The sequence below is a fragment of the Ursus arctos genome, unplaced genomic scaffold (genome assembly GCF_023065955.2).
Source record: "Ursus arctos isolate Adak ecotype North America unplaced genomic scaffold, UrsArc2.0 scaffold_4, whole genome shotgun sequence".
Taxonomy (NCBI): Eukaryota; Metazoa; Chordata; class Mammalia; order Carnivora; family Ursidae; genus Ursus; species Ursus arctos.
In genome coordinates, this window is record NW_026623056.1 from 27,191,153 (window position 1) to 27,213,467 (window position 22,315).

Consider the following 22,315-nt stretch of genomic DNA (forward strand, 5'->3'; position numbering starts at 1 on the left):
CACCCTCACCTCCTACACACATATACTTTGTGATAGAGGAAGGGAGTTCAGAAAGATTCTTGAATGGTAAGTTATAGAGTTATGAATGATGGGGGAGAGTCTTTGTTTAGATAAAAAATGGCTAGTTACACCTTTTTCTAAAACATTAGATGTTTACTTGGCTTACATTATACATAACTGAAAGGAACTATGCAAGAATTTCTTTCTGTAACAGAATACAGTTGACCCTTGAGCAACACATGTTTGAGCTGCATGGGTCCACGTACACGTGAATTTTTTTTTTGATAAATACAATACTGTAAATGTATTTTTTTCTTCCCTATGACTCACTTTTTCTTTCTTTCTTTCTTTCTTTCTTTCTTCCTTCCTTCCTTCCTTCCTTCCTTCCTTCCTTCCTTCCTTTCTTTCTCCCTTCCCTTCCCTTTCCTTCTTTTCTTTTCTTTTCTTTTCTTTTCTTTTCTTTTCTTTTCTTTTCTTTTCTTTTCTTTTCTCTTCTTTCTAGAAGAGAAAGGAGGGGGGAAGGTCAGAGGGAGAGGGAGAGAAAGAATCTTAAGCAGGCTCCACACCTAGCTTGGAGCTGAAGCGGGGCTTCATCTTACAACCCTAAGAATGTGACCTGAGCTGAAATCAAGAGTCAGACGCTTAACCAACTGAGCCACCTAGGCATCCCCTTATGATTTTCTTTCTTTTTTTTTTTTTAAAAGATTTTATTTATTGATTTATTTGAGAGAGAGAGAGCACAAGCAAGAGGAGGGGGAGAGGGAGAAGGAGAAGCAGACTCCTTGCTGAGCAGGGAGCCAAATGTGGGGCTCGATCCCAGGACCCCAGGACTATGACCTGAGCTGAAGGCAAACACTTAACCGACTGAGCCACCCAGGCCCCTCAGCCCCCTTATGATTTTCTTAATAATATTTTCTTTTCAGTAGCTTCCTTGTATTCCTTGTTAGAATACAGTAAATAATATGTGTAACATACAAAATATGTTAATCAACTATTAATGCTATTGTTAAGGCTTCCAGTCAACAGTAGGCTTGTTTTGAAGAAGTCAAAGTATAAGCAGATTTTCAGTGTGTGTGTGTGTGTGTGTGTGTGTGTGTGTGTGTGTGCTGGGGGACAGTGCCCCTAACCTCTGTGTTATTCAAGGGTCAATGCTGTATGCTTCAAGATAGCTGACTTAGAAGAGTAGACATTTAGGCTTGGGGACTGCAGCACTTCCTCTGGGGACCTTTGTATTTGTTGAATGAAAGGATTCTTTTTGACCTACCCTGCTTTGCAAATTCCCTTCAAAAACCAGTATAATGGCCTGATTGATAAAGAATAAACTTTATTCCTTTCTGAGCCTATGATTTCTCTTCCCATAAATAGGTGAGGTTTTATTTTTCTTGGGGACCTTCTCTTTGGATATGTGATCCCTTAGGGAGAATAATCTAGTCAGAGCCTTAGATTCAGAAATCACAGGTTACTTTATCTGATGTTAACACTAACTCAGTTTGTGACTGAGGGAAGAACTGTTTGCTTTCTCATTTTAGCTTTTCTAACTATAGCAGAGGTAACTGTTATTCTGCTTATAAACAGTTTTTAATAATCAGAAATATAGGCATACTCACCAAATTTTGTATACAATCTCATAGAGTTTGTAAACCACCTGACCCGGTTCATGATTCCCCTATGGAGCTGTCTAACCTCTAAGTTACACATGATTCTCCTAGAGAGCTGAATAACTTTTCCATGTTATAAATGCTGATAAGAATTAATTTATAAAATATTTATAGAACAAGCAACTATGATAATTTGCTATCGTTATTAATGATGGGTAATGACAAAATATCTAGTAATAATGCTTTTCTTTTCATGTATTTGCATAACTGATCTGAAGTCAGATCTTTTGGCTTTTCTACTATTAGGGAACTCCCTTTTCTACAATTCAGTCAGTAAATTCAGGGAATATACATTTTTATGTACTCTGTTTTGCAGTATGTGCCAGAGCTCCACTCCAGAAAAAAAAAAAAAAAACTGTTTGTGAGTCTCTAACAAATATTTGGCACTCTGTTAAGTTTGTTTACATACATTACCACATTAATATAAATAATTGAATTGCTTGTATTTTATTGTTTGCCAACCAGATTAGTAGATAGATATATAGCTGGCTTTTTTTGGTTTTTGTTTTGTCTTTTTGCCCTTTCTTTTGATAACTCTCTTGTTAAAAGTTATATGAGTTTGAAGCTTTCTGTATTTGTACTAGAAGGACTGCCAGTGAGCCAGGGGAACCCCTGGGTCTGCCAGGCTGTTGTATCACACTCACAACTATTTGCAAACGAATTTTGAAGTGAAGACTGGTAAAAAAAAATAGTGACATATGGTCTTTGCTCTATGCTAGAGAACAAAATGGGTGTGTGGCACTTAATGGAAAATAGTTTTTTTGTTTTGTTTTTAGGTAGGTTTTTTTTTTTTAATTTAAAGGGTATTATCTTAGATGTGATTATCTTTGTTTATTTTTTGGTCCTAGAGAGAAATCTTAATCTTTTTTTGTGCTGTGGGCCCCTTTGGCAGTATGGTGAAACCTTGTGGATTCCCTTTTGGAATAGTATTATTAGACCAAGCAAAGAATTAAATATATAAAGCTAAAAAGGAAACTGTGTTGAAATAAAGCTATCAAAATGCTTTTAAAATGTGTGATATGAGGGACACCTGGGTGGCCCAGTCATTTGAGCGTCTGACTCTTGATCTCAGGATTATGAGTTCAAGCTCCAAGTTGTGCTCCATGCTCCATGTGGAGCCTATTTAAAATATATATATATTTATATTTATATTTATATTTATATTTCCCACCTCACACACATTTCCACTTCTCTGTACTTTCTTAGTAGCAAAATTGATGCATCCAAGCAGGCATTTATTGGAACATTGAAGAACAAGGCAAGCAGTGTGTACTGGGAGGTGAGTCAGCAGAAATGGAGCCAGATTTTGTGAATCTGAGTAAAAATCACAGGCACAGATACTACATTTTGTATCTTGAAAGCAATTTAGAGACACCAATTCACTTAATAGGTGTGGTGGTGGTCTGGTGGTGGTGGCAGTTATGCCTGTATTTAGATCTGTGCATCAGTGGAGATTTTGACTAAAGGTAGGTGACTAGGGACTGAAAGGTAGCAATGTTAGAAAGATCAGGCCTTACAAATGCTGTCAGTTCCATTTGTCTCTCTTGTTATAGTTTCATTTTACAAAGAAACTTTTTTTGTAGGATAAACCGCTACGGAAACAGGAAGCTTTGGCACACCCTAATGAGCTTAAGAGGGAGGCTATGTATCCTAGCTCCAACTACTTTCATTCTGACTCATCCTAGCTTAATTAATATGGATGCTATGGCTGGAAGCCAGGATCCGCTTACAGATTATTAGGTAATTCTCCACTCCCCATCCCCATTCTGATCTTACACTATATTGGTTCTGAGGAGGTGCCATCTTTTTCCAACCTATCACTTTCTGGACAGCCTGTTATGTTAAGGCAGCCTGTGTATGTTTTTGGTTTTTTCTCTCTTGAATGTAGATGTTTAAAGCCACCCCCTTTTCCAGGGAAATCACTGCACCTTTACTTAATAGTGTTGGTTGATTACAAAGGTGAAGTTATCATAAACGGGGAGTTTGAGAAGTAATGTTCCTCATCGTTGGAGGAACTGGACAATTGTGAATGTTCTAAAGGTGAGTGGTTTTAGGTATAATGCACTAAAAGCCAACATGTATTTACCATCCTCAGTATGCTCTCATCCTCCCACATACCTTTTCTCAATGGCAAACCTGATATGTCAGGCATCTTTTGTAACTTTTGGGGAACTGGTAATATTTTCCAGTAAGGCACTAATAATTAAATTATTCTATATGCTTTCATGTTGTATAAGTTATTAGATGTGAGGGAGCATGGGGTTGGTCTAAGAGAGAGCCAGTGAAAAGTGGTTTAAAAAATAGTAGTAGTTTTAGAGGAAAGGCATGAGAGTTAATCTTTTTATAATTTCAAAATTCTTTTAGAGTTATTGTTAAAGAATGTCTGTGATCTTGGTGTTCTCCTTCTAAGAAAGTGGGTAAGATACAGAAGTGTTTTACGTTAAACACCAAAAGTATTAGGTGTATTTGTTCCAAATCCATAGGATGCTAAGACCTGAGTTTAAGTCTAATGTGTAATGTTCAGTTTAAAGTATAATGTAAAATACAGTGGAAGACACAAAAGTCATCTTTAGAAAATAGAAGAACTGTATGTAAGCGGAAAAGGAATAGTGTAAGTAGGTAAGGAAAAATACTTTTAACAGGTTGGGAACTTTGTTGTGCCATCTTTGATACACTTATAAACTGACAAGAACTTGACTTCTTTCAAAACAAAACAGTAATGTATAAAGTGCTTTTCAAAATTTCAAAGTGGTTTTCTATACTTAGTATATTTATTCAAATAGTAATTGAGTGTGCCTACTATGTGCCAGAGCTCATTGCTAGGTATTAAATGTACCAATTATGATTTTTATGGTTCCAAGTGATGAGAAACCCAGTTTAACTAATTTATGCCAAAAGGGCAATATTTTTTTCCTATGGTAGCTTACAGTCAGACTCTAGAAGACTTCTTGCTGCAACAGTGATTCTTAAATGGGATAGGGGTTGGGGAGATGTAGCAGGAGATGTAGCATACTTAATGTTTTACCATAGTTTTACATTCAAAGTATGCTTTTCATGGGGCGCCTGGGTGGCTCAGTCGGTTAAGCGTCTGCCTTTGACTCAGGTCATGATCCCAGGGTCCTGGGATGGAGCCCCGCCTCAGGCTCCCGGCTCAGCAGGGAGTCCACTTCTCCCTCTGCCCTTCCCCCTGCTCATGTGTGCTCTTTCTCTCTCTCTCTCTCAAATACATAAATAAAATCTTTCAAAGAAAAAAAAAGGTATACTTTTCATAATAGTAATTCTAGGGGGGAAACTTGACAAAACCTTTTTGGATATAGGGGATACACAAGAATGCAAGTTTAAGGCAGATGATGACAACTCCTACTACTAAATAATATAGTAGCTATACTTACAAGTACTTACTGTGTGCCAGGCACTGAACTAAGACTTACATGGATTACTCCATTTGAACCTCATTTGTTAGGTGATGCAGCTCTGGTGATTAAGGAATTTGTCCACGTTCTCATGGCTAGTAAGTAGTAGAGAAGGGATTCATATTTAGGTAATCTGATTTTAGGGCCCGAACTCTTAAATCCTTATACTATGCTGACGGAGTGAGGTTAAAATTTCTATATTTCTTGGGGCGCCTGGGTGGCACAGCGGTTAGGCATCTGCCTTCGGCTCAGGGCGTGATCCTGGCGTTATGGGATTGAGCCCCACATCAGGCCCTTCCACTATGAGCCTGCTTCTTCCTCTCCCACTCCCCCTGCTTGTGTTCCCTCTCTCGCTGGCTGTCTCTATCTCTGTCAAATAAATAAATAAAATCTTTTAAAAAAAAATTTCTATATTTCTTAAAATGGAGCATGCATAAGAATTACTGAGAAATACTGCCTTAGACATTTGATTAAAGGTGCTTATATAAGGCAGATGGAGAGTTTTTTTTATATGTACTCAATTGAAATACAGGTAAAACATATTAGTATTACTATTATTTACCAAAGGGCTTTGTAACATGTTAATAACAATAGTAACCACTGTAACCACAGTAACCACTTGATTCCTTCTATGTTTGTGAATTTTACTTTAATTAGCTAATCATACAAATCCTTTCTCTTGCCTTGAGTCCTCATTGTGATATTTTATATTTTTTGTATGATTTATTAGTCTAGTGGAATAGAACTGGTATCACAAGGTCCAAATACCCCAGATACCAGTTTGGCTGTCGAATATATTTAAACCACACTGGCAGTATTTTAACTCTTAGAAGGAGAGCCTTTGCTTCTTTCTAGTACGATAATATCCACCATGTGTTTGTCTAGTTAAGTTGAATCATATGACAAGATGGTTCAGTACTTTAAGAAATAAGCAGTTAGAAAGTAAAGCAAATCTTTACATATATTTTGCCACAGTATAAAAAACAAACAGCCAAACAAAAAGGTAAAGCAAAGTTGAAGTTGGGGAGGGAGAGATAGATTCTAATGTGGCATGAAGAAACCTGAGAGTGGTAGTTATGTTGATTATCTTAATTTTGATGATTCACAGATGTATAGATATGTTAAAACTCATTAAATTATACACTTTAAATACAGTTTATTATATGTCAATTAAACTTCAATAAAGCTATAAAAATATTATAGCACACATGCCTTCCCACTCCTCCACCCCCCACACAGAGCAAAGACTTCTAAAGATTCCTATAAACATGTCTTTGGATGTGTTAAGTATTTTCCTATTAAACATTAGGAATTTTAACTTGAAGTTATAGAAAATAATTATTGAAAAAACAATATGACATTTATCCCCTTGATTTATTATGGCACTCTTAAAACTGTTTTGTATCATGAATGGAAAGTACAGGTGCTTTTAAAGTGACACCTATTTGTAATGTCAGAAGAGGGAGGAACAGAGATTAAAGAAATCTTTTCTTTTTTTAAGATTTTATTTATTTATTTGACAGAGAGAAAGCACATATAGGCAGAGTGGCAGGCAGAGGGAGAGGGAAAAGCTGGCTCACCACCAAGCAAACCCCCTGCTGAGCATGGAGCCTGACACGGGGCTTGATCTCAAGACCCGTGAAATCATGACCTGAACTGAAACCAAGAGTCGGATGCTTATCTGAGAGCCACCCAGGCGCCCCAGCTTTACATTTTTTTTAATGTAACATAATATACACAATTTTCTTCTTTCTTCTCCCTCTCATTCCCCACCCCCTGCTCCTCTTCCTTCTTCTGCTTCTGTTTCTTCTGTTCTACTGCTTCTACTACTGCTGCATCTTCTTCTGCTTCTCCTACTTCTGCTTCTTCTGCTGCTGCTTCTGCTTCTTCTGCTTCTCCTCCTTTGGCTGCTTCTCCTGCTGCTGCTTCTCCTTTCTTTTTCTTCTTCTGCTTCTCCTCCTCCTTCTGCTGCTTCTCCTTTTTCTTTCTCTTCTTTTTCTTCTTCTGCTTCTACTTCTTCTGCTTCTGTTTCTGCTTCTCCTTCTACTTCTCTTCTTTTTCTTCTTCTGCTTCTACTTCTACTTCTGCTTCTTCTGCTGCTGTTTATGCTTCTACTGTTTCTGCTGCTTCTGTTTCTCCTTCTTTTTCTTCTCCTTCTGCTTCTTCTGCTTCTGCTGCTGCTGCTGCTTCTTGTTCTTGTTCTTCTTCTTCTTCTTCTTCTTCTTCTTCTTCTTCTTCTTCTGCTGCTGCTGCTGCTGCTGCTGCTGCTGCTGCTGCTGCTGCTTTTGCTTCTGCGTCTCCTTCTGCTTCACTTCTTTTTCTTCTCCTTCTTCTGCTTCTTTTGCTTCTGCTGAGGGTAAGTTGCAGCAATCATGACCCTTTATCCCCAGGTACTTCAGCTTTTATCTCCTAAAAACAAAGATAGTCTTTTATATAACACAGTGTAATTATCAAATGTATTTTAACATTGATGTGTATTATGATTTGATACACAGCCTATATTCAAATTTTACTAGTTGTCTTAATAACTATCCTTTATAACAATTTCTCCCCCAACCTAGAAATGAAATTTAGTTGTCTATTCTTTGTATTAATCCCTCAGCCTTTCATTGTTTGTCATGATTGACATTTTTTTGAAGAATAACAGGGTAGAATGTCCTTTAACTGAGGTTTGTTTGCTTGTTCCTCATAAACCCATACAGGGTATGCTTTTTTGGCAGGTAATGTGTCCTCAATGCCTCACTTCAGGAGGCATTATTGGTGATGTTAATTAACTTTGATCACTTAGCTAAGAGATTTTTTCACTTTAAAGGTAACTCTTTTCGCTTTATAATTAATACGTAATCTATGAGGATTACTTCAAAATACTTGAAGATGCTTTGAAACTGTAAATATCCTGTTTTTTAACAAACTTTCCCCCAGTGGTTTTAGAATCCTAAGGAGCATTTTTGTATCATGAACATGTGGTTTCCTCAGCTGAATTGAAATCTTCTTGAGAAAATAATTTTTACTTTAAAAAATATGTTATAGTACCCTATACACAGTAAGTTCTCAGGACTAGGAACTACCTAACTTTCAACTGCCTGACAGGAGATTGCTGATTGCATTTCTCATAATGGATTTTGTCTACTTACCCTGAGAAGTTAACAGATACTTAAGCAAAGTCCTATTGTATGCAAATTAGAAATGGTCACTAATTAGGTTTTTTTTTTTTTTAAAGATTTTATGTATTTGAGAGAAAAAACATGTAAGAGAGAGAGAGAGTGAGCATGAGCAGGGGGGCAGAGGGAGCAGGCTGTCCACTGAACAGGGACCCAGACTATGCGGGGCTTGATCCCAGGACCCTGGGATCATGACCTGAGCCGAAGGCAGACGTTTAACTGACTGAGCCACGTAGACACCTCTGATTAGGTGTTTTTAGTTAGCCTCTCAGACCAGTGAGGTGAGAGTAATAATACAACCTCTGGATATTTTGAAAGAAAAATTAATAACAATAATGAAGAAAAGCTCTCATCATCACTGAAAAACTTGTTAAATGTATAGTATCCTTATTCCGTTTTAATTTGCATTTGTGATGAAAGGAAGTTTCTGGGTGGTGTTCATCTTTCACTTTGGACTCTGGCATTTTTCATGTCAGCCTAATACTTAGCCAGGACTCATGGGTGTCACCTTCAGTCTTTAAGAATTAGGTCAGGTTTCTTGTAGATCTTGTCACAGAAAGTAAGGCACAATTGCAGTTGTTTAGATGAACGTCATCTTCAGGAGAGCTTATTAGAGGCAGTAAGGTGAAGGAGAATGTCCTTATTCTGTCTGGCATGTTTTGTTTTTCACCTCTGCTCTGAGGATTTTTCTTCTACCTTTCATGGTATCATGTCTTGGCAGAAATGGCAATTGATCATTAAAGTTCTTCTATCCCCAATTTCTGGCTGATGCCTAAAATTACGTCATTATTAAATTAACTTATTTGTGCAAATTATGATACCCAGGAAAAATGCAAATATCCTTGCAGGGTGTTGGAGAGGTAGCACAAGTCAACATCTAAACATGAAACATCAAATATTCAGATCTTTGCTGTGGTAGCTAGTTGCTAGAAGCTCTCTGCTAAGTGAGACAGTAATAATTAAGTTTTCACTAGGGAAGGAGAAGCTTGGGTGGGGTTTTAATTATTGGGGGCTCTGAACAAACTTAAGGTGCTGACTCTGAAAGAGGAAGGGAAAATAGGTATTGGAAAGGGAAGAGGAAGGACATTTAAAAGATACAGTACACTTCACAATTTTCATAGATCTAACCCTGTGGAGTGGTCTCTGAAACCTACAGAGCATTTAGAGTTTAAAAATCCAGCTTTGTTAAACCAGGAATTGGTGATGGCTGTCTCTTTTTTAAAAAGCTCTTTTTTTCCCCCCATCTGCACCAAAAACATACCTTTCACATTTTCTTATACTTGTAATAGCTCCAGATGTCCTAGGGATGTTATAAGTGGTGGTGGTAAAAGTCCATATAACTAACTTTCTCAGCCAAGTTATTCCAATCTTTTACATTTAGTCAGGATATGAAATTAGCAGTTAGTATACAGGCTACATTGGTCAGGGTAATAATTTCCAAGGTCATGTGATTAATTGTGGCCATTTTTCCAGAGAAGCATTTCAGTGTTTCTACTACAGCATGTGTTTATTGAAGCTTTGTTGTTTTTGCCAGATGCAATCAGTTCATCTTGTGAAATGTGTGCTATGGGATTGATCTTTTGCTGAGTGTATCTGTGTTAACATCTCTGAAATACTGGTGACAGACTTTTTCTCCACTTCAATGAGAAAAAAATTCTTTTTCACTTTCTATGACCAGTTAAAAGAAGATGGATGCACAGAGTTCAGCCAAAATGAACACAAGAAAGAGGAGAAAAGAGGTACCTGGACCCAATGGGGCAACAGAGGAAGATGGAATTTCTTCAAAAATGCCACGCTGTGCAGTTGTAAGGAAGAGACTTCTTTGTTGAACACTTAATCTGGTGGGGGGGGGTGTCTAGAAACTGATATAAAATTGATGATATCAGTATGTCAAGTCTTAAATAATGGAAAGAATGAATAGTAAGTGTGAATAGTATTTTCATAGTTGTTGGAAATGTTATGCTCTCTTATCAAGTTGTAGCTCACAGCTCAGTTGCAAGAGCTTTACATTGGAACCGGAAAAAGAATGTTAGAGAAAAAAAAAAGAAGTTTAGGAAAATTTGGAAGTTGTGTGTATATTAGGCTAAAGATCAAATTAAAAGTAATAGAATAGAGAAATTGGAGCCGTCATCTGATCTTAGTATCATCTCATGGTGTTTAGTTTTCTCTGTGTTATTTTTGTTCTCCAATATCATTCCTTCACTCTATTACTGGTGATATCTTAGATGACAGGCTTTTTCTATTACTGCCTACGTTGTGTTCCTTTATCTCTGGGACGTTGTCTTGTATTTGCTAACTACTGCCAAGCCTTCGACGAAATACCCCATTCCAAACTGCTCATCCTGTCTTGGTTTGGTACCCTTCTTAAAGCTTTCCCTAAAAAACATATCAAAGATCACATACACAATTGAAGTTATTATTGATAGATAATATTATTATGAAATCCATGTTTTAAAATTCCAGTGAAAAGGATTGTATGTTTCTGTGTTTTCTTTACAACTATATTGACCATTAGCCATTGATCAAAAACTGCAGTTTCCAGTGTTTAGTCATGGAGCTGCTTGTAGTGTAAAGGGAAAAATATTTTTACTCTGACACAATTAAAATTTGTTCCAAATCAGTACTCTATCTTGATCAATAAAAGCAACTGGATTCCACCAACAGGAGACATATGCTTTAGGCCTGATATTGATGATGGTATTGATGGTAGGGGCAAGTGTATTAGTTTCCTATTGCTGCTTAACACATTGCCACAAATTTAGTGGCCTAAAACTATACAGATATATTATCTTATAGTTCTGGAGGTCAGAAGTCTGAATTGAGTTTCAGAGGGCTAAAATCAAAGTGTTGATAGGGCTGGAGGTTCTAAGGGAGAATCTGTTTTCTTGTCTTTTCCAGCTTTGAGAGGCTTTGCTCTTGGTGCCAGCCAGCAATCACAACACTCTGACTGCTGCTTCTGTCATCACATCTCTGCTGATTCTGACTTTTTTGCCTCTCTCATTCACTTACGAAGACCTTTGTGATTACATTGAACATACCTGAATAATCCAGGATAATCACCCAGTTTCAAAATTCTTTAATCATATCTGCAAAGCCCATTTTGCCATGTAAGGTAACAGAGTCACAGGTTCTAGAGAATAACATGTAGACATCTTTAGGGGACCATTATTCTGTACACTGTAGCAAGTATACTCAGAAAATGACTCAGCAGTAAACAAAACAGGCCATTGTTAATTTCTGAATGCGTATTAGAGAATTGAGGTTAAGAGATGGTGGTAAGCACCAATTCAGCAATCAGCCTTGGAGTAGGGACAAGTTATAACCAAGTAGGTGATACTCGTTGCCAGTCACAATAGCCAGGGATAGAGCAAAGAAGGCCAGTCTTAGTGGAATGGGCTCTTAAAAGACTTAAATTTCTTGGTCCTTAGAATTGAGGAATTTCAATGCTTTAAGTTACTTTGCTTCATATATTCATGTCACAAATCAGTTGAATGACTTCCTACTTATCCCACATTCCTCTCAAGTACACACTGGCTATTTAGCATGCGCTAATGGTCAAAGATTCACTTACCCAACAGGCTGTACTGACCCTAGTGAGGAGTGTCTGCTAAATAAACTTATCTGTCATCTCTATTGTACACTTGTACGTTCTGTCTCTGACCCCTTTTCAGCTCTGTAGCAAAAGCAAACGAGATTTTTTTCTTTTTCTTTTTTTTAATAACAGTTCTATTGAGATTATATAATCCACCCATTTAAACTGTACAATTCAATGGTTTGGGGTATATTTACAGCTGTACAACCATCACCACAAACAGTTTTAGAACATTTTCATCACCCCCCAATAAAGTCCTATCCCCATTCTCAGTCACTTCCCATTACCTCCTAACTTCCAGCCTCTGGAAACCACTCTTTAGGTCTCTATAGATTTGCCTGTTCTGGACATTACATATAAATGGCATACATACAATACATAGTCTTGTGGCTGGCTTCTTTTCGCTGAGCATGTTTTCAAGATTCATTAATGTTGTAGCATGTGTTTGTACTTCATTTCTTTCTTTTTTTTTTTTTAAGATTTTATTTATTTATTTGACAGAGAGAGACAGCCAGTGAGAGAGGGAACACAAGCAGGGGGAGTGGGAGAGGAAGAAGCAGGCTCCTAGCGGAGGAGCCTGATGTGGGGCTCAATCCCAAAACGGTAGGATCTTGCCCTGAGCCGAAGGCAGACGCTTAACGACTGCGCCACCCAGGCGCCCCCTGTACTTCATTTCTTTTTGTTGACAAATAATATTCCATCACATACCACATTTTATTTATCACTCATTAGTTGACATTTGAGTTGAGCAAACAAGATTTTATCACACACAGTGTGCCAGCATGGCCTGTAGGTGATAGGAGTATAAAGATAAATATGCCCTTCCCTTTGAGAGATGTGAGCCTAATATGGAGCTCTATAGCTCAGAGTTCAGAAGAGGTTTTTGTTTTTTGTTTTTTGTATTTCCCTTGCAAGGGGGAGAGAAATTGTAAGGATCACCAAGTAATAGTAGCTGGGGTGGTGGGTCAGAATAAATTGGAAAGAAGAGAGAAAATAATTAAAGAGGGGGAAAAAAGGGATAACTTTATGGTTAGTTTGTTTATAAGTATAAAGAATTTATTGATACAGATGTTTCTAAAGGTACAATCAAAAAATCACAAAAATATTTGTGAAGAATAAGACTTTTAGCCTATCTTAATATTTATCATATGTATAAATAATCACAAATTGGCAACAGTTCTGCTAATGGAGATAGATCTCACAATCTCATATATTGAGAACATCTGTATGCCAGTTGCTATGCGTTGGAGATGCAAAGATGAAAGGATGACCTTGCCCTTAAGAAACTCACAGACAGGGGCGCCTGGGTGGTGCAGTTGTTAAGCGTCTGCCTTGGGCTCAGGGTGTGATCCTGGAGCTCTGGGATCAAGCCCCAAGCCCCGATCCCCACGTCAGGCTCCTCCCCTGGGAGCCTACTTCTTCCTCTCCCACTCCCCCTGCTTGTGTTCCCTCTCTCGCTGGCTGTCTCTCTCTCTCTGACAAATAAATTAAAAAAAAAAAGAAGAAGAAGAAGCTCACAGACAGGGGCACTTGGGTGGCTAAGTTGGTTAAGCGTCTGCCCTCCGCTCAGGTCATGATCCAAGGGTCCTGGGGTCAAGCCCCACCTCGGGTTGCCCGCTCAGCGGGCAGTCTGCTTCTCCCTCTCTCTCTCCCTCTGTGTGCTCGCTCACTCTCTCTTTCTCTCTCTCAAATAAAGAAATCTTAAAAAGAGAGAGAAGGTCACAGACAAATAGGGGAAATAGATAAATAAGATACAGAATGAGGGGTGCCTGGGTGGCTCAGTCAGTTAAGCATCTGACTCTTGATTTCGGCTCAGGTCATGATACCAGGGTTGTAAGGTTGAGCCCCACATCAGGCTCTTTGCTGGGGAGGGAGCCTGCTTAGAATTCTCTTTCTCCCTCTCCCTCAGCCCCTACCCTGTTTGCATACTCTCTCTTTCTCTAAAAAAAAAAAAAAAAAGATAGAAAATGAAAGGGCCAAATAGAAGAAAGAGGTACAATGGCTGCCTAGAGAAACAACAGATAAACTTTGATCTAGGGGTGGGGACAGTGGTTTTGGAAAAGCTGCATTGAGGAGATTATTTCTGAGCTGAACTTTGAAGGATAAATAGGAATTCAAGACATGGACAAGGGGCACCTGGGTGGCTCAGTTGGTTAAGCATCTGACTTTGAATCTCAACTCAGGTCTTGAGATCAGGGTTGTGAGTTCAAACACTGTGTTGGGCTCCATGGAGCCTACTTAAAAAAAAAAAAATTCTCCAAGAAATGGACAAGAGATAGCATACAAGTTCAAGTGTGAAATAATAGTATGTTTAACAAACCATGAGTAATATTACTAGAGTTTAAAGTTTGGAATAATAATCTGCAATAGATAAGGTAAGCAAGGGCCTGATTATGAAGGATCTTGTGGGCTGTGCTCAGAAGTTTGAACTTTATCCTGTGGATAATGTGATCAGATTTGCAGTTTAGAAGATCATCCGGATTGTTTTAGAAAGGATGAGTTGAAATGCAGATTGGCAGAAACCAAAGGACTAGTTATGAGATTGTTGTAATGATCCAGGTTGGAGATAATGAGAACTTAAGCTAAAATTTTAAGTTTTTAAGGGGTAAAATAGGCAATCCTTGGACATTGGGATGTAAAGGATGAGAGGTGTTAAAGATGACTCCTAGATTTCAGTCTTAGGTAGATTGTATAGATGGGGTGCTTCTTATTTAAAGTAGAAATATGGAAAGATGGTTTAGGAGAAAGATTTTAATTTAGTACAAGTTCAATTTAGAAGGCCTAGGAGACATCCCAATAGTGGTTAGATAGATGAGTTCATTGTTTGCATTCATTGAAATGGCAATAGGAGTCAGGGAGAATTATTGCTTTTCTTTTCTCCTTCCTTCCTTCCTCCCTCACCCCCCTTCTCCCTTTCTCCAGCTTCCTTCCTTCCTCCCTTCCTTCCTTCCTCCCTTCCTTCCTTCCTTCCTTCCTTCCTTCCCTCCCTCCCTCCCTCCTTCCTTCCCTCCCTTCCCCAGGGAGTGGAATCTTTTTGCTCTGTTCCTTATCCCTTCTTTCTCATACCACATGGTATTCCTCTTGACTTCACAGCCTTTCCTCTAGCATTATGGAAAAAAATTGGATCTCAGTAAGACCTGTTACCATTTGTGCAGCATGTTTGGGTAAAAGGGAAATGTTTCTCTGTGTCATTCTGAAAGTTTTTGCTGAAAAATGTTTTAAGAATCCTTGGAAGTAGAGTACTGGGAAGCCAATATCAAATTCTGGTCATAATCTGAGTAATCTCCATTCCCTATTCCTTAGGACACCAGAATCTCATCTCTTTCACTGGAATTTTGAGGAATAGTGAGTTAATATATGTGAACATAATCAGGAAAAGTTTTTGTGAAAGCAATATTGTATTCAGAAGATCATTCATAATTTGGGGATGATGATCATTAATCATTATAATAGTATTCATTATAATTTGTAAAGAATTAGAAACTTGATATAGCATCTAGAATCTAATGTCTTAGATTAGTACAATTTAGTTAATTTTGTTGGCGTAATGAAACCTGTGTACCATAGAATGGGAGAGAAAATGAGCTCACGTTGTTGATGACATAAATTGTTGAGTGCCACTATATGTGAAACATTGTGCTAGTTACTTTGCATATGCTCTTTTATTTAATCCTTGCAGCCACCTTGTGGGGCAGGTATTATCTTCCATTTTATAGAAGATGAAAGCTATGATTTCACAGCTATTAAGCGATAGAGTTGGGATTTAGATCTAAGTTTTTTCAAGTTCTAAATCCATGACCTTTCATTTATGCTTCACAGCCAGATAGTCAAACGACTTGAAAATAATATTCTGTAGGATTCCCTTGAGGTTAAAATGAAGGAGGTATGTTTTAGGAGAATAAAGGTAGAAGTACTTTGTCCTACTTTTATTAGGTTTAGCTTCTAGAGGTACTGTTTTTAGAAAGATATTTTTAGAAATACTATTCATTCTAACTGGAGGCAACTCTAGAGAGAGAAAGGTTTTGCTGATCTGTTGTAGTTGAAGAACCTTAGGTTTCATTTTCTATACTTAGGAGGAATTGAAACCCTAGCCAGGAGGGATACCTGCATTTGCCTTCTGCTTTGGAACATACACAGTATACAGGGAAGATTGAAGAAACATTGTAAAAGATAGGACACTTTTAAAAAATATTTTATTTTTATTTATTTTAGAGAGAGAGAAGGAGCACGGGTGTGTGCGGGTGGGGGAAGGGGTAGAGGGAGAGGGAGAGAGAGAATCCCAAGCAGAACTCTGTGCTGACCTCGGAGCCTGACACTGGGCTTGATCCTGGGACCCTGAGATTATGACCTGAGCCGAAATCAAGAGTTGGATCCTTAGGACTGAGCCACCTAGGTGCCCTGAAAGATAGGATACTTTAATGTATCGTTTTAAATTGAGATAAAATTCACATAATATAAAATTCACTGTTTAAACCATTAAAAAGGTACAATTCGGTGATTTTTAGTGTATTCACAATGTTATGCAACTATCACCACTATCTAATTACAAAACATTTTCATCACCACAAAAAGAAGCCCCATATCTATTAGCAATCACCCCTCCCATCCTCCATCCCCTGGCAAGCACTAATCTACTTTCTGTCTCTAGGTATTTGTCTATTTTGGACATTTCATATAAACGGAATCATATAGTATGTGACCTTTTTATCTGGCTTCTCATATTTAACATTGTTTTCGAGGTCCATCCGGGTGGTAACATGTATTAATACTGCTTTCCTTTTTACAGGTGAATAATATTACCCATAGACATACCATTTTGTTTGTCCATTCATTAATTCATGCACATTTGGATTTCCACTTTTTGGCTATCATGAATAACGTTGTTATGAACATTGTTCATTTACAGGTTTTTAAATATATATATATATATTTTATATGGCCCTGGCTGGCCCAGTCAGTGGACTGTGCAACTCTTGATCCTGAGTTCATGAGTTCAAGCCCCATAGTAGGCATAGAGCCTACTTAAATAAATAAATAAATAAATAAATAAATAAATAAATAAATAAAATCTTTGTTTTCATCCTCTCGGTTATATACCCAGGAGTGTAATTTCTGGATCATATGGTATTCTGTGTTTAACATTTTGAAGAACTATTTTCCAAAGTTGGGCACTAGTTTACATTCACAGCAGCAGTGTATGGAGGTTCTAGTTTCTCCACATTCTTGCCATCACTGTTATTGCTAGTCTTTTTGCTCATAGCCATCCTAGTGGGTATGAAGTGGTAACATTGTGGTTTTAATTTGCATTTCCATGATGACTAATGTTGTTGAGCATCTTTCCATGTGCTTTTTGGCCATTAGTATATCTTCTTTGGAAAAGTGTCTAGATCCCTTTGCCTCCTTCTCTTTACTTCCCCCTTCTGCCTCCCTTTCATTTTCTATGGCCTAACCCTACATCTTTCAGTTTCTCTTCCTAGACCTGTTAACTTGGCCTTCTCTAGATTAATGTTGCTGGCTTGATCTGGTCTTAATACAGTGCTCAGTAGTTCCATTAGTCATTTGCTGATGGTCTGGTACATTTCCCACAGTAACTATTCCACATATTTTCTGCTTTCCTCAAGCTTTCAGTTTCATATCAACCTCCCTGTTTTTCATAGGACATTTCATATCCTTCTTACTATACTGATAAAATTGAGGATATCAGATATAAATTTGTGTGTCTTTCCTCCTTTACATCTAACATTGTCCTTTTATCACCTTTCCTTCTGCTTTTAGAATGGGGTGATCCTTCTTATTTCTGAAGCTAATACTTTCCCCCCTGCTTTCCTTTAAAGCCATTCCCTGCCATTTCTCTAGACTCTTCCTTCCTTAGTTATCTGTTTTTTCCTTCTCCAGTATTTTGTCTCTTTGACTCCTTTTCCTCTGTCTTTGACATGTACAGATCTCCTTAACTTAAAAAAAAAAAAATGCCACTTGATCTTTCTGTCTCCTCTAGGTATCTTTCAGTTTTTCTCATTCCTTTTATGGATACACATATTTAATGAAAGATTATTACTAATCTATTTCCTTTTCTTCTAATTTTCTTAAAGGCCCTGGTGTTCTGACTTGTATTGATATATTCTAGAAGGTCTCTAATAGTCATTTGAATCTCCAAGTTAAAAGACTACTCTCAGTTCTCATTTTCTTTGATCTCAACTTCTTTTTTAAAAAACTTCCCCGTTCCTGCTACTGATACTACTGGTACTACAATCTTATTTTCAGTTCAAAAATTCATTGTAAATGCCTCCTTCCCTCAAGTGACAATATTTTTTCCTTTTACCATGTACTACCCATTCTTCCTTCACAAAATCTGCCACCCTTTCTACTCCCACTGCAACATTAATGGAAAAATCTGTAAGCCCATTTTCTTCTCCCTGTAATAACCTCTGAACTGGTCTCTTTCTAAGTATGCAAAATAACCAGTGGTGTCTTAGTAAACTGGCTCACTGCAGGGGAAAAAAACCCCTCTGATATGTAGTATTTGCTGATTTCTGTGGCTGAGATCAGACTACCAATGATTTAATAACTGGCCCACAAAAGTCCTGAATATTTAACAACCAACTCCAGTACTCTATTGGTAATAACTTTCAGAGCAATAAAGCTCATCTTTGATCTATGTGTACTATTGTTAATAAACACATTTTTTTCTACTTGTTTTATAGATTTTTGCCTGTTTTTTATATATAAATATATATACACTTTATTGATATAATTCACATACTATTATAATTCACATATCCATTTAAAGTGTGCAATAAATGGTTTTTGGAATATCCAGAGGGTGCAACCATCATTATAATCTATTTTAGAACATTTCATTACCCCAGAGAGAAGCCCTGTACCTGTTAGCGGTCACTCTCCATTTCTCCCTAACCCTCCAAGCCCTGTATAACCACTAATTTACTTTCTGTATAAATTTTCCTATTCTGGATATATAAATGGAACCATACAATAAGTGGTCTTTTATGGCCAGCTTCTTTCACCTAGCATGTTTTCAAGATATCAGGATCCCTGTTGTAGCATATATCAGTACTGCATTCCTTTTTATGCCCAAATGTCACTTGTTTCTTGCGGTATAACTTACATACAGTAGAGTGCAGAAACCTTAAGTGTACAGCTCAATAAATTTTTACATATGTATATATCCACGTAATCACCAGTATTCCCAGAAAACTCTCATGTCCCTGCTTGTCAGTATCCATTTTACCTAAATTTCCTCCTTTTCCTGTGGCTTCCAGTCATCATAGATTAGTTTTGTGTTTTGATCTTTATATAGATAGAATCATAAATTATGTATTATTTTGTGAATAGCATATGCTTTTAGAAACACAAACTACTGTTAAGCAACTCTTTGAGTACTAACTTCTAGAGGATAAATTGTCTTCTCTAATCTGTAGAGAAATCTGTTAACTACAGAAAATTGTATATTTGGGTCATTGGTCTATTCTTATCTCCTTTAAAAAATGTCCTTAAAAAGGATAGCATGCATATGTGCCCATGTCTCCTAAAAAATGAATGTTTTATCTTTATATAGCTTTAGCGTATCTTAAACTAAGCTTATTATGTAAGTGATTCTTAAAAAGAAATAAGTTTTTTTAAAGATTTATTTATTTTTTTATTTTTAGAGAGAGAGAGTGGGGAGGGGCAGAGGAAGAGGGAGAGAGAGAATCTTAAGCAGGCTCCCCATTCACAATCCTGAGATCATGACCTGAGCTGAAATCAAGAGTCTGACGCCCAACCAACTGAGCCACCCAGGTGCCCCAAAAACAAATATGTTTTAATTTTAAAACCTAATCTTAAAGGATGCCTGGATGGCTCAGTCAGTTGACTTGGCTTAGTCAGTTGGCTTAGTTTCTGCTTGATGAACCCTGAGTTGGGCTCTGCAGCAAGGGGGGGGGGAGTCTGCTTGAGCTTTCTCCCCCTTTGCCTCTCCCCCTACTCATGCTGTCTCTCTCTCTGTCTCTCAAATAAATAAATAAGTCTAAAACTTAATCTTAAAAAAATCCATCATTATCTCAAAACAAAACAATGTCTTCCCAGTCGCTGGATTCAGCCCAGTCATGATGTGATCTATTTAGAATTTAAAATTCTAAGCAAACATTACTACAACACAACAGAAATTAAAAGAATTATAAGGGAACGTTATGAACAACTGATGCCAAAAAATTTGACAATTTAAATGAAATAGACATTCCTAGAAAGAGACAAATTACAAAAACTGACCCAAAATGAAATAGAAAATCTGAATGGACTTATCCCTAGTAAAAAAAAAAATTGAGTTTTTTAAAATCTCCCCACAGAGACAAGACCAGTCCCAGATGCTTCATTGGTGAATTCTTTCAAACATTTAAGGAAGAAATAGTTTCCTATTCTGAACAGTTTCAGAAAATAGAGAATACTTTCTATCCCATTTTATGAAACCAAACATCAAAGCCAGGCCAAAAAAACCTAAAAAACAAAAAACACAAGAAAAGGAAACTATAGTTCAAAATTTCTCACAAACTTAGATGCAAAAATCCTTAACAATATATTAACAAATTCAGGAACATATAAAAAGATGTATATAGCATGACCAAGGAGGATTTCACTCTGGAATGCAAGGTTGGTTTGACATCCTAAAATCAATTAATTTAATACACCATAAGTAACAAAAGACAAAACCAGAATATGATTGTTTCAGTAATGCAGAAAAAGCATGTGATAAAATCCAACACCTATTTATTATAAAAACTTTCAACAAATTGCAAAAAGAAAGACAATTCCTCAGTTGATAAATGGCATCCACAAAATACCTACAGTTAACATAATAATGGTGAAAGAGTGCATTATTCACCCCTAAAATTGGGAAAAAGGCAAGGATATTTGTCCTTGCTACCTCTGTTCAACATTGTGCTAGAGATTCCAACTAAGGCAATAAGGGATAATAAAAAGGAAATTAAAGACATCCAGATTGGAAAGAAGTAAAATGTCTTTAGTCATGGATGACATGATCTTATATGTAGAAAATCCTAAGGAATCTACTGAACAAAGTCCTGAACTAATAATTGAGTTTAGCAAAGTCACAGGACCAAGATCAATATATAAAAATCATCTGAAATTATAGACACAGACATTACATTTGCACATATAAATCAATTTGCATTTCTATATGCTAGCGAGGAACAATCCAAAAATAAAGTTAAGGAAAACAATTCCCTTCACAATAGAGGAAAGAGCATTCCTGCATTCTATTTCAGCTTTGCCTCTGAGTAATTGCATATAATTCATATAATTTCTTTGAACCTTGTTTTCCTCATCTTTAAATTGAGAATTATTGTATTTCTTGCCTGTTAATGAACTGTTACTAGCATTAGAACATATTTACAGTGTAAAGCATTATACTGTGATAATCATGCTTAATAAAGCATACAGAAGCTATTTGCCGGGGCGCCTGGGTGGCTCAGTCGTTAAGTGTCTGCCTCGGCTCAGGGCATGATCCCGGCATTCTGGGATCGAGCCCCGCATCAGGCTCCTCTGCTGGGAGCCTGCTTCTTCCTCTCCCACTCCCCCTGCTTGTGTTCCCTCTTTTGCTGGCTGTCTCTCTCTCTGTCAAATAAATAGATAAAGTCTTGAAAAAAAAAAAAGAAGAAGCTATTTGCCTTCCCAGTCCCCTAGTTGAAGTGGTATGAAAATGTACTTAAAAACCTTGGCAATTTCATCACATAGAACAGGGTCGGGTGTTCTGCCAGACGGCAGAGGAGCCATTATTCTGGACCCAGTTAGTTGGGACATTGCTTAGTGCCCCAGCCACCTCGCTCAATATTACCCTGAAATCACCAGTAAGACATTTATCTTTCATATCATGATTTACTAATTTACCTATTTGGTAAAAGGTTGCAACTTTCATTTGTCATTTTGAAATGCCTTTTTTTCCTTTTGTTATGGTTTTAGGAGGAATTTAATCACCAGTATATTGAATAACTGATTGTTCTTTAAAGCTGCAGTTTTTTGATTATTTCAGTCTGTACCATTGAATTTAACTTTCTTTTCCTTCACTTTCCTCTTTTTAAGGGCTTACAGCAGCCAGCTCCTTTTTCTGACGAAATCGAAGTCGACTTTAGTAAGCCCTATGTCAGGGTAACTATGGAAGAAGCCAGCAGAGGAACTCCTTGTAAGTAAATGCCTAATTATATTCTTGTTTTACTCTTGTTTTTAGCATTCAATTGTATTTATCAAACATACACGGACTTTCTATATTCTTTCCTCAGTTTACTTGTAAAGGCTAGTTGGGGGAGGGTTTCTTCCCATCTCCCAGCTGTTATCTTTGGGGAAAATAACTGTACTCCATAAAATTTCATTTTTTCTTATTATAAACTTGTTTCCTATTATGTTGTTACAGCTATGAGATATAGTCGTACACACTTGCTTCCTGGGCTACTGTCAACAGCTATGAGATATAGTGGAACAGAGATA

The 22,315-nt window shown here is 37.3% G+C and overlaps 1 protein-coding gene across 2 annotated transcripts in view; it reads left to right on the forward strand.

Annotated features, from left to right (window-relative positions):
• Positions 1-22,315, forward strand: part of PCYT1A (phosphate cytidylyltransferase 1A, choline) — a 40,748-nt gene that overhangs the window by 2,269 nt on the left and 16,164 nt on the right. The window contains exons 1-3 of one of the 2 annotated variants that reach the window (XM_057306553.1): positions 3,262-3,398; positions 9,911-10,037; positions 21,914-22,013. In XM_057306553.1, coding sequence (XP_057162536.1) covers positions 9,921-10,037; positions 21,914-22,013 — 217 coding nt within the window. In that variant the 5' untranslated portion in view covers positions 3,262-3,398; positions 9,911-9,920. Of the gene's footprint in view, positions 1-3,261; positions 3,399-9,910; positions 10,038-21,913; positions 22,014-22,315 lie in introns of those variants that run through there. The other variant, XM_057306554.1, reaches the window with a different exon arrangement.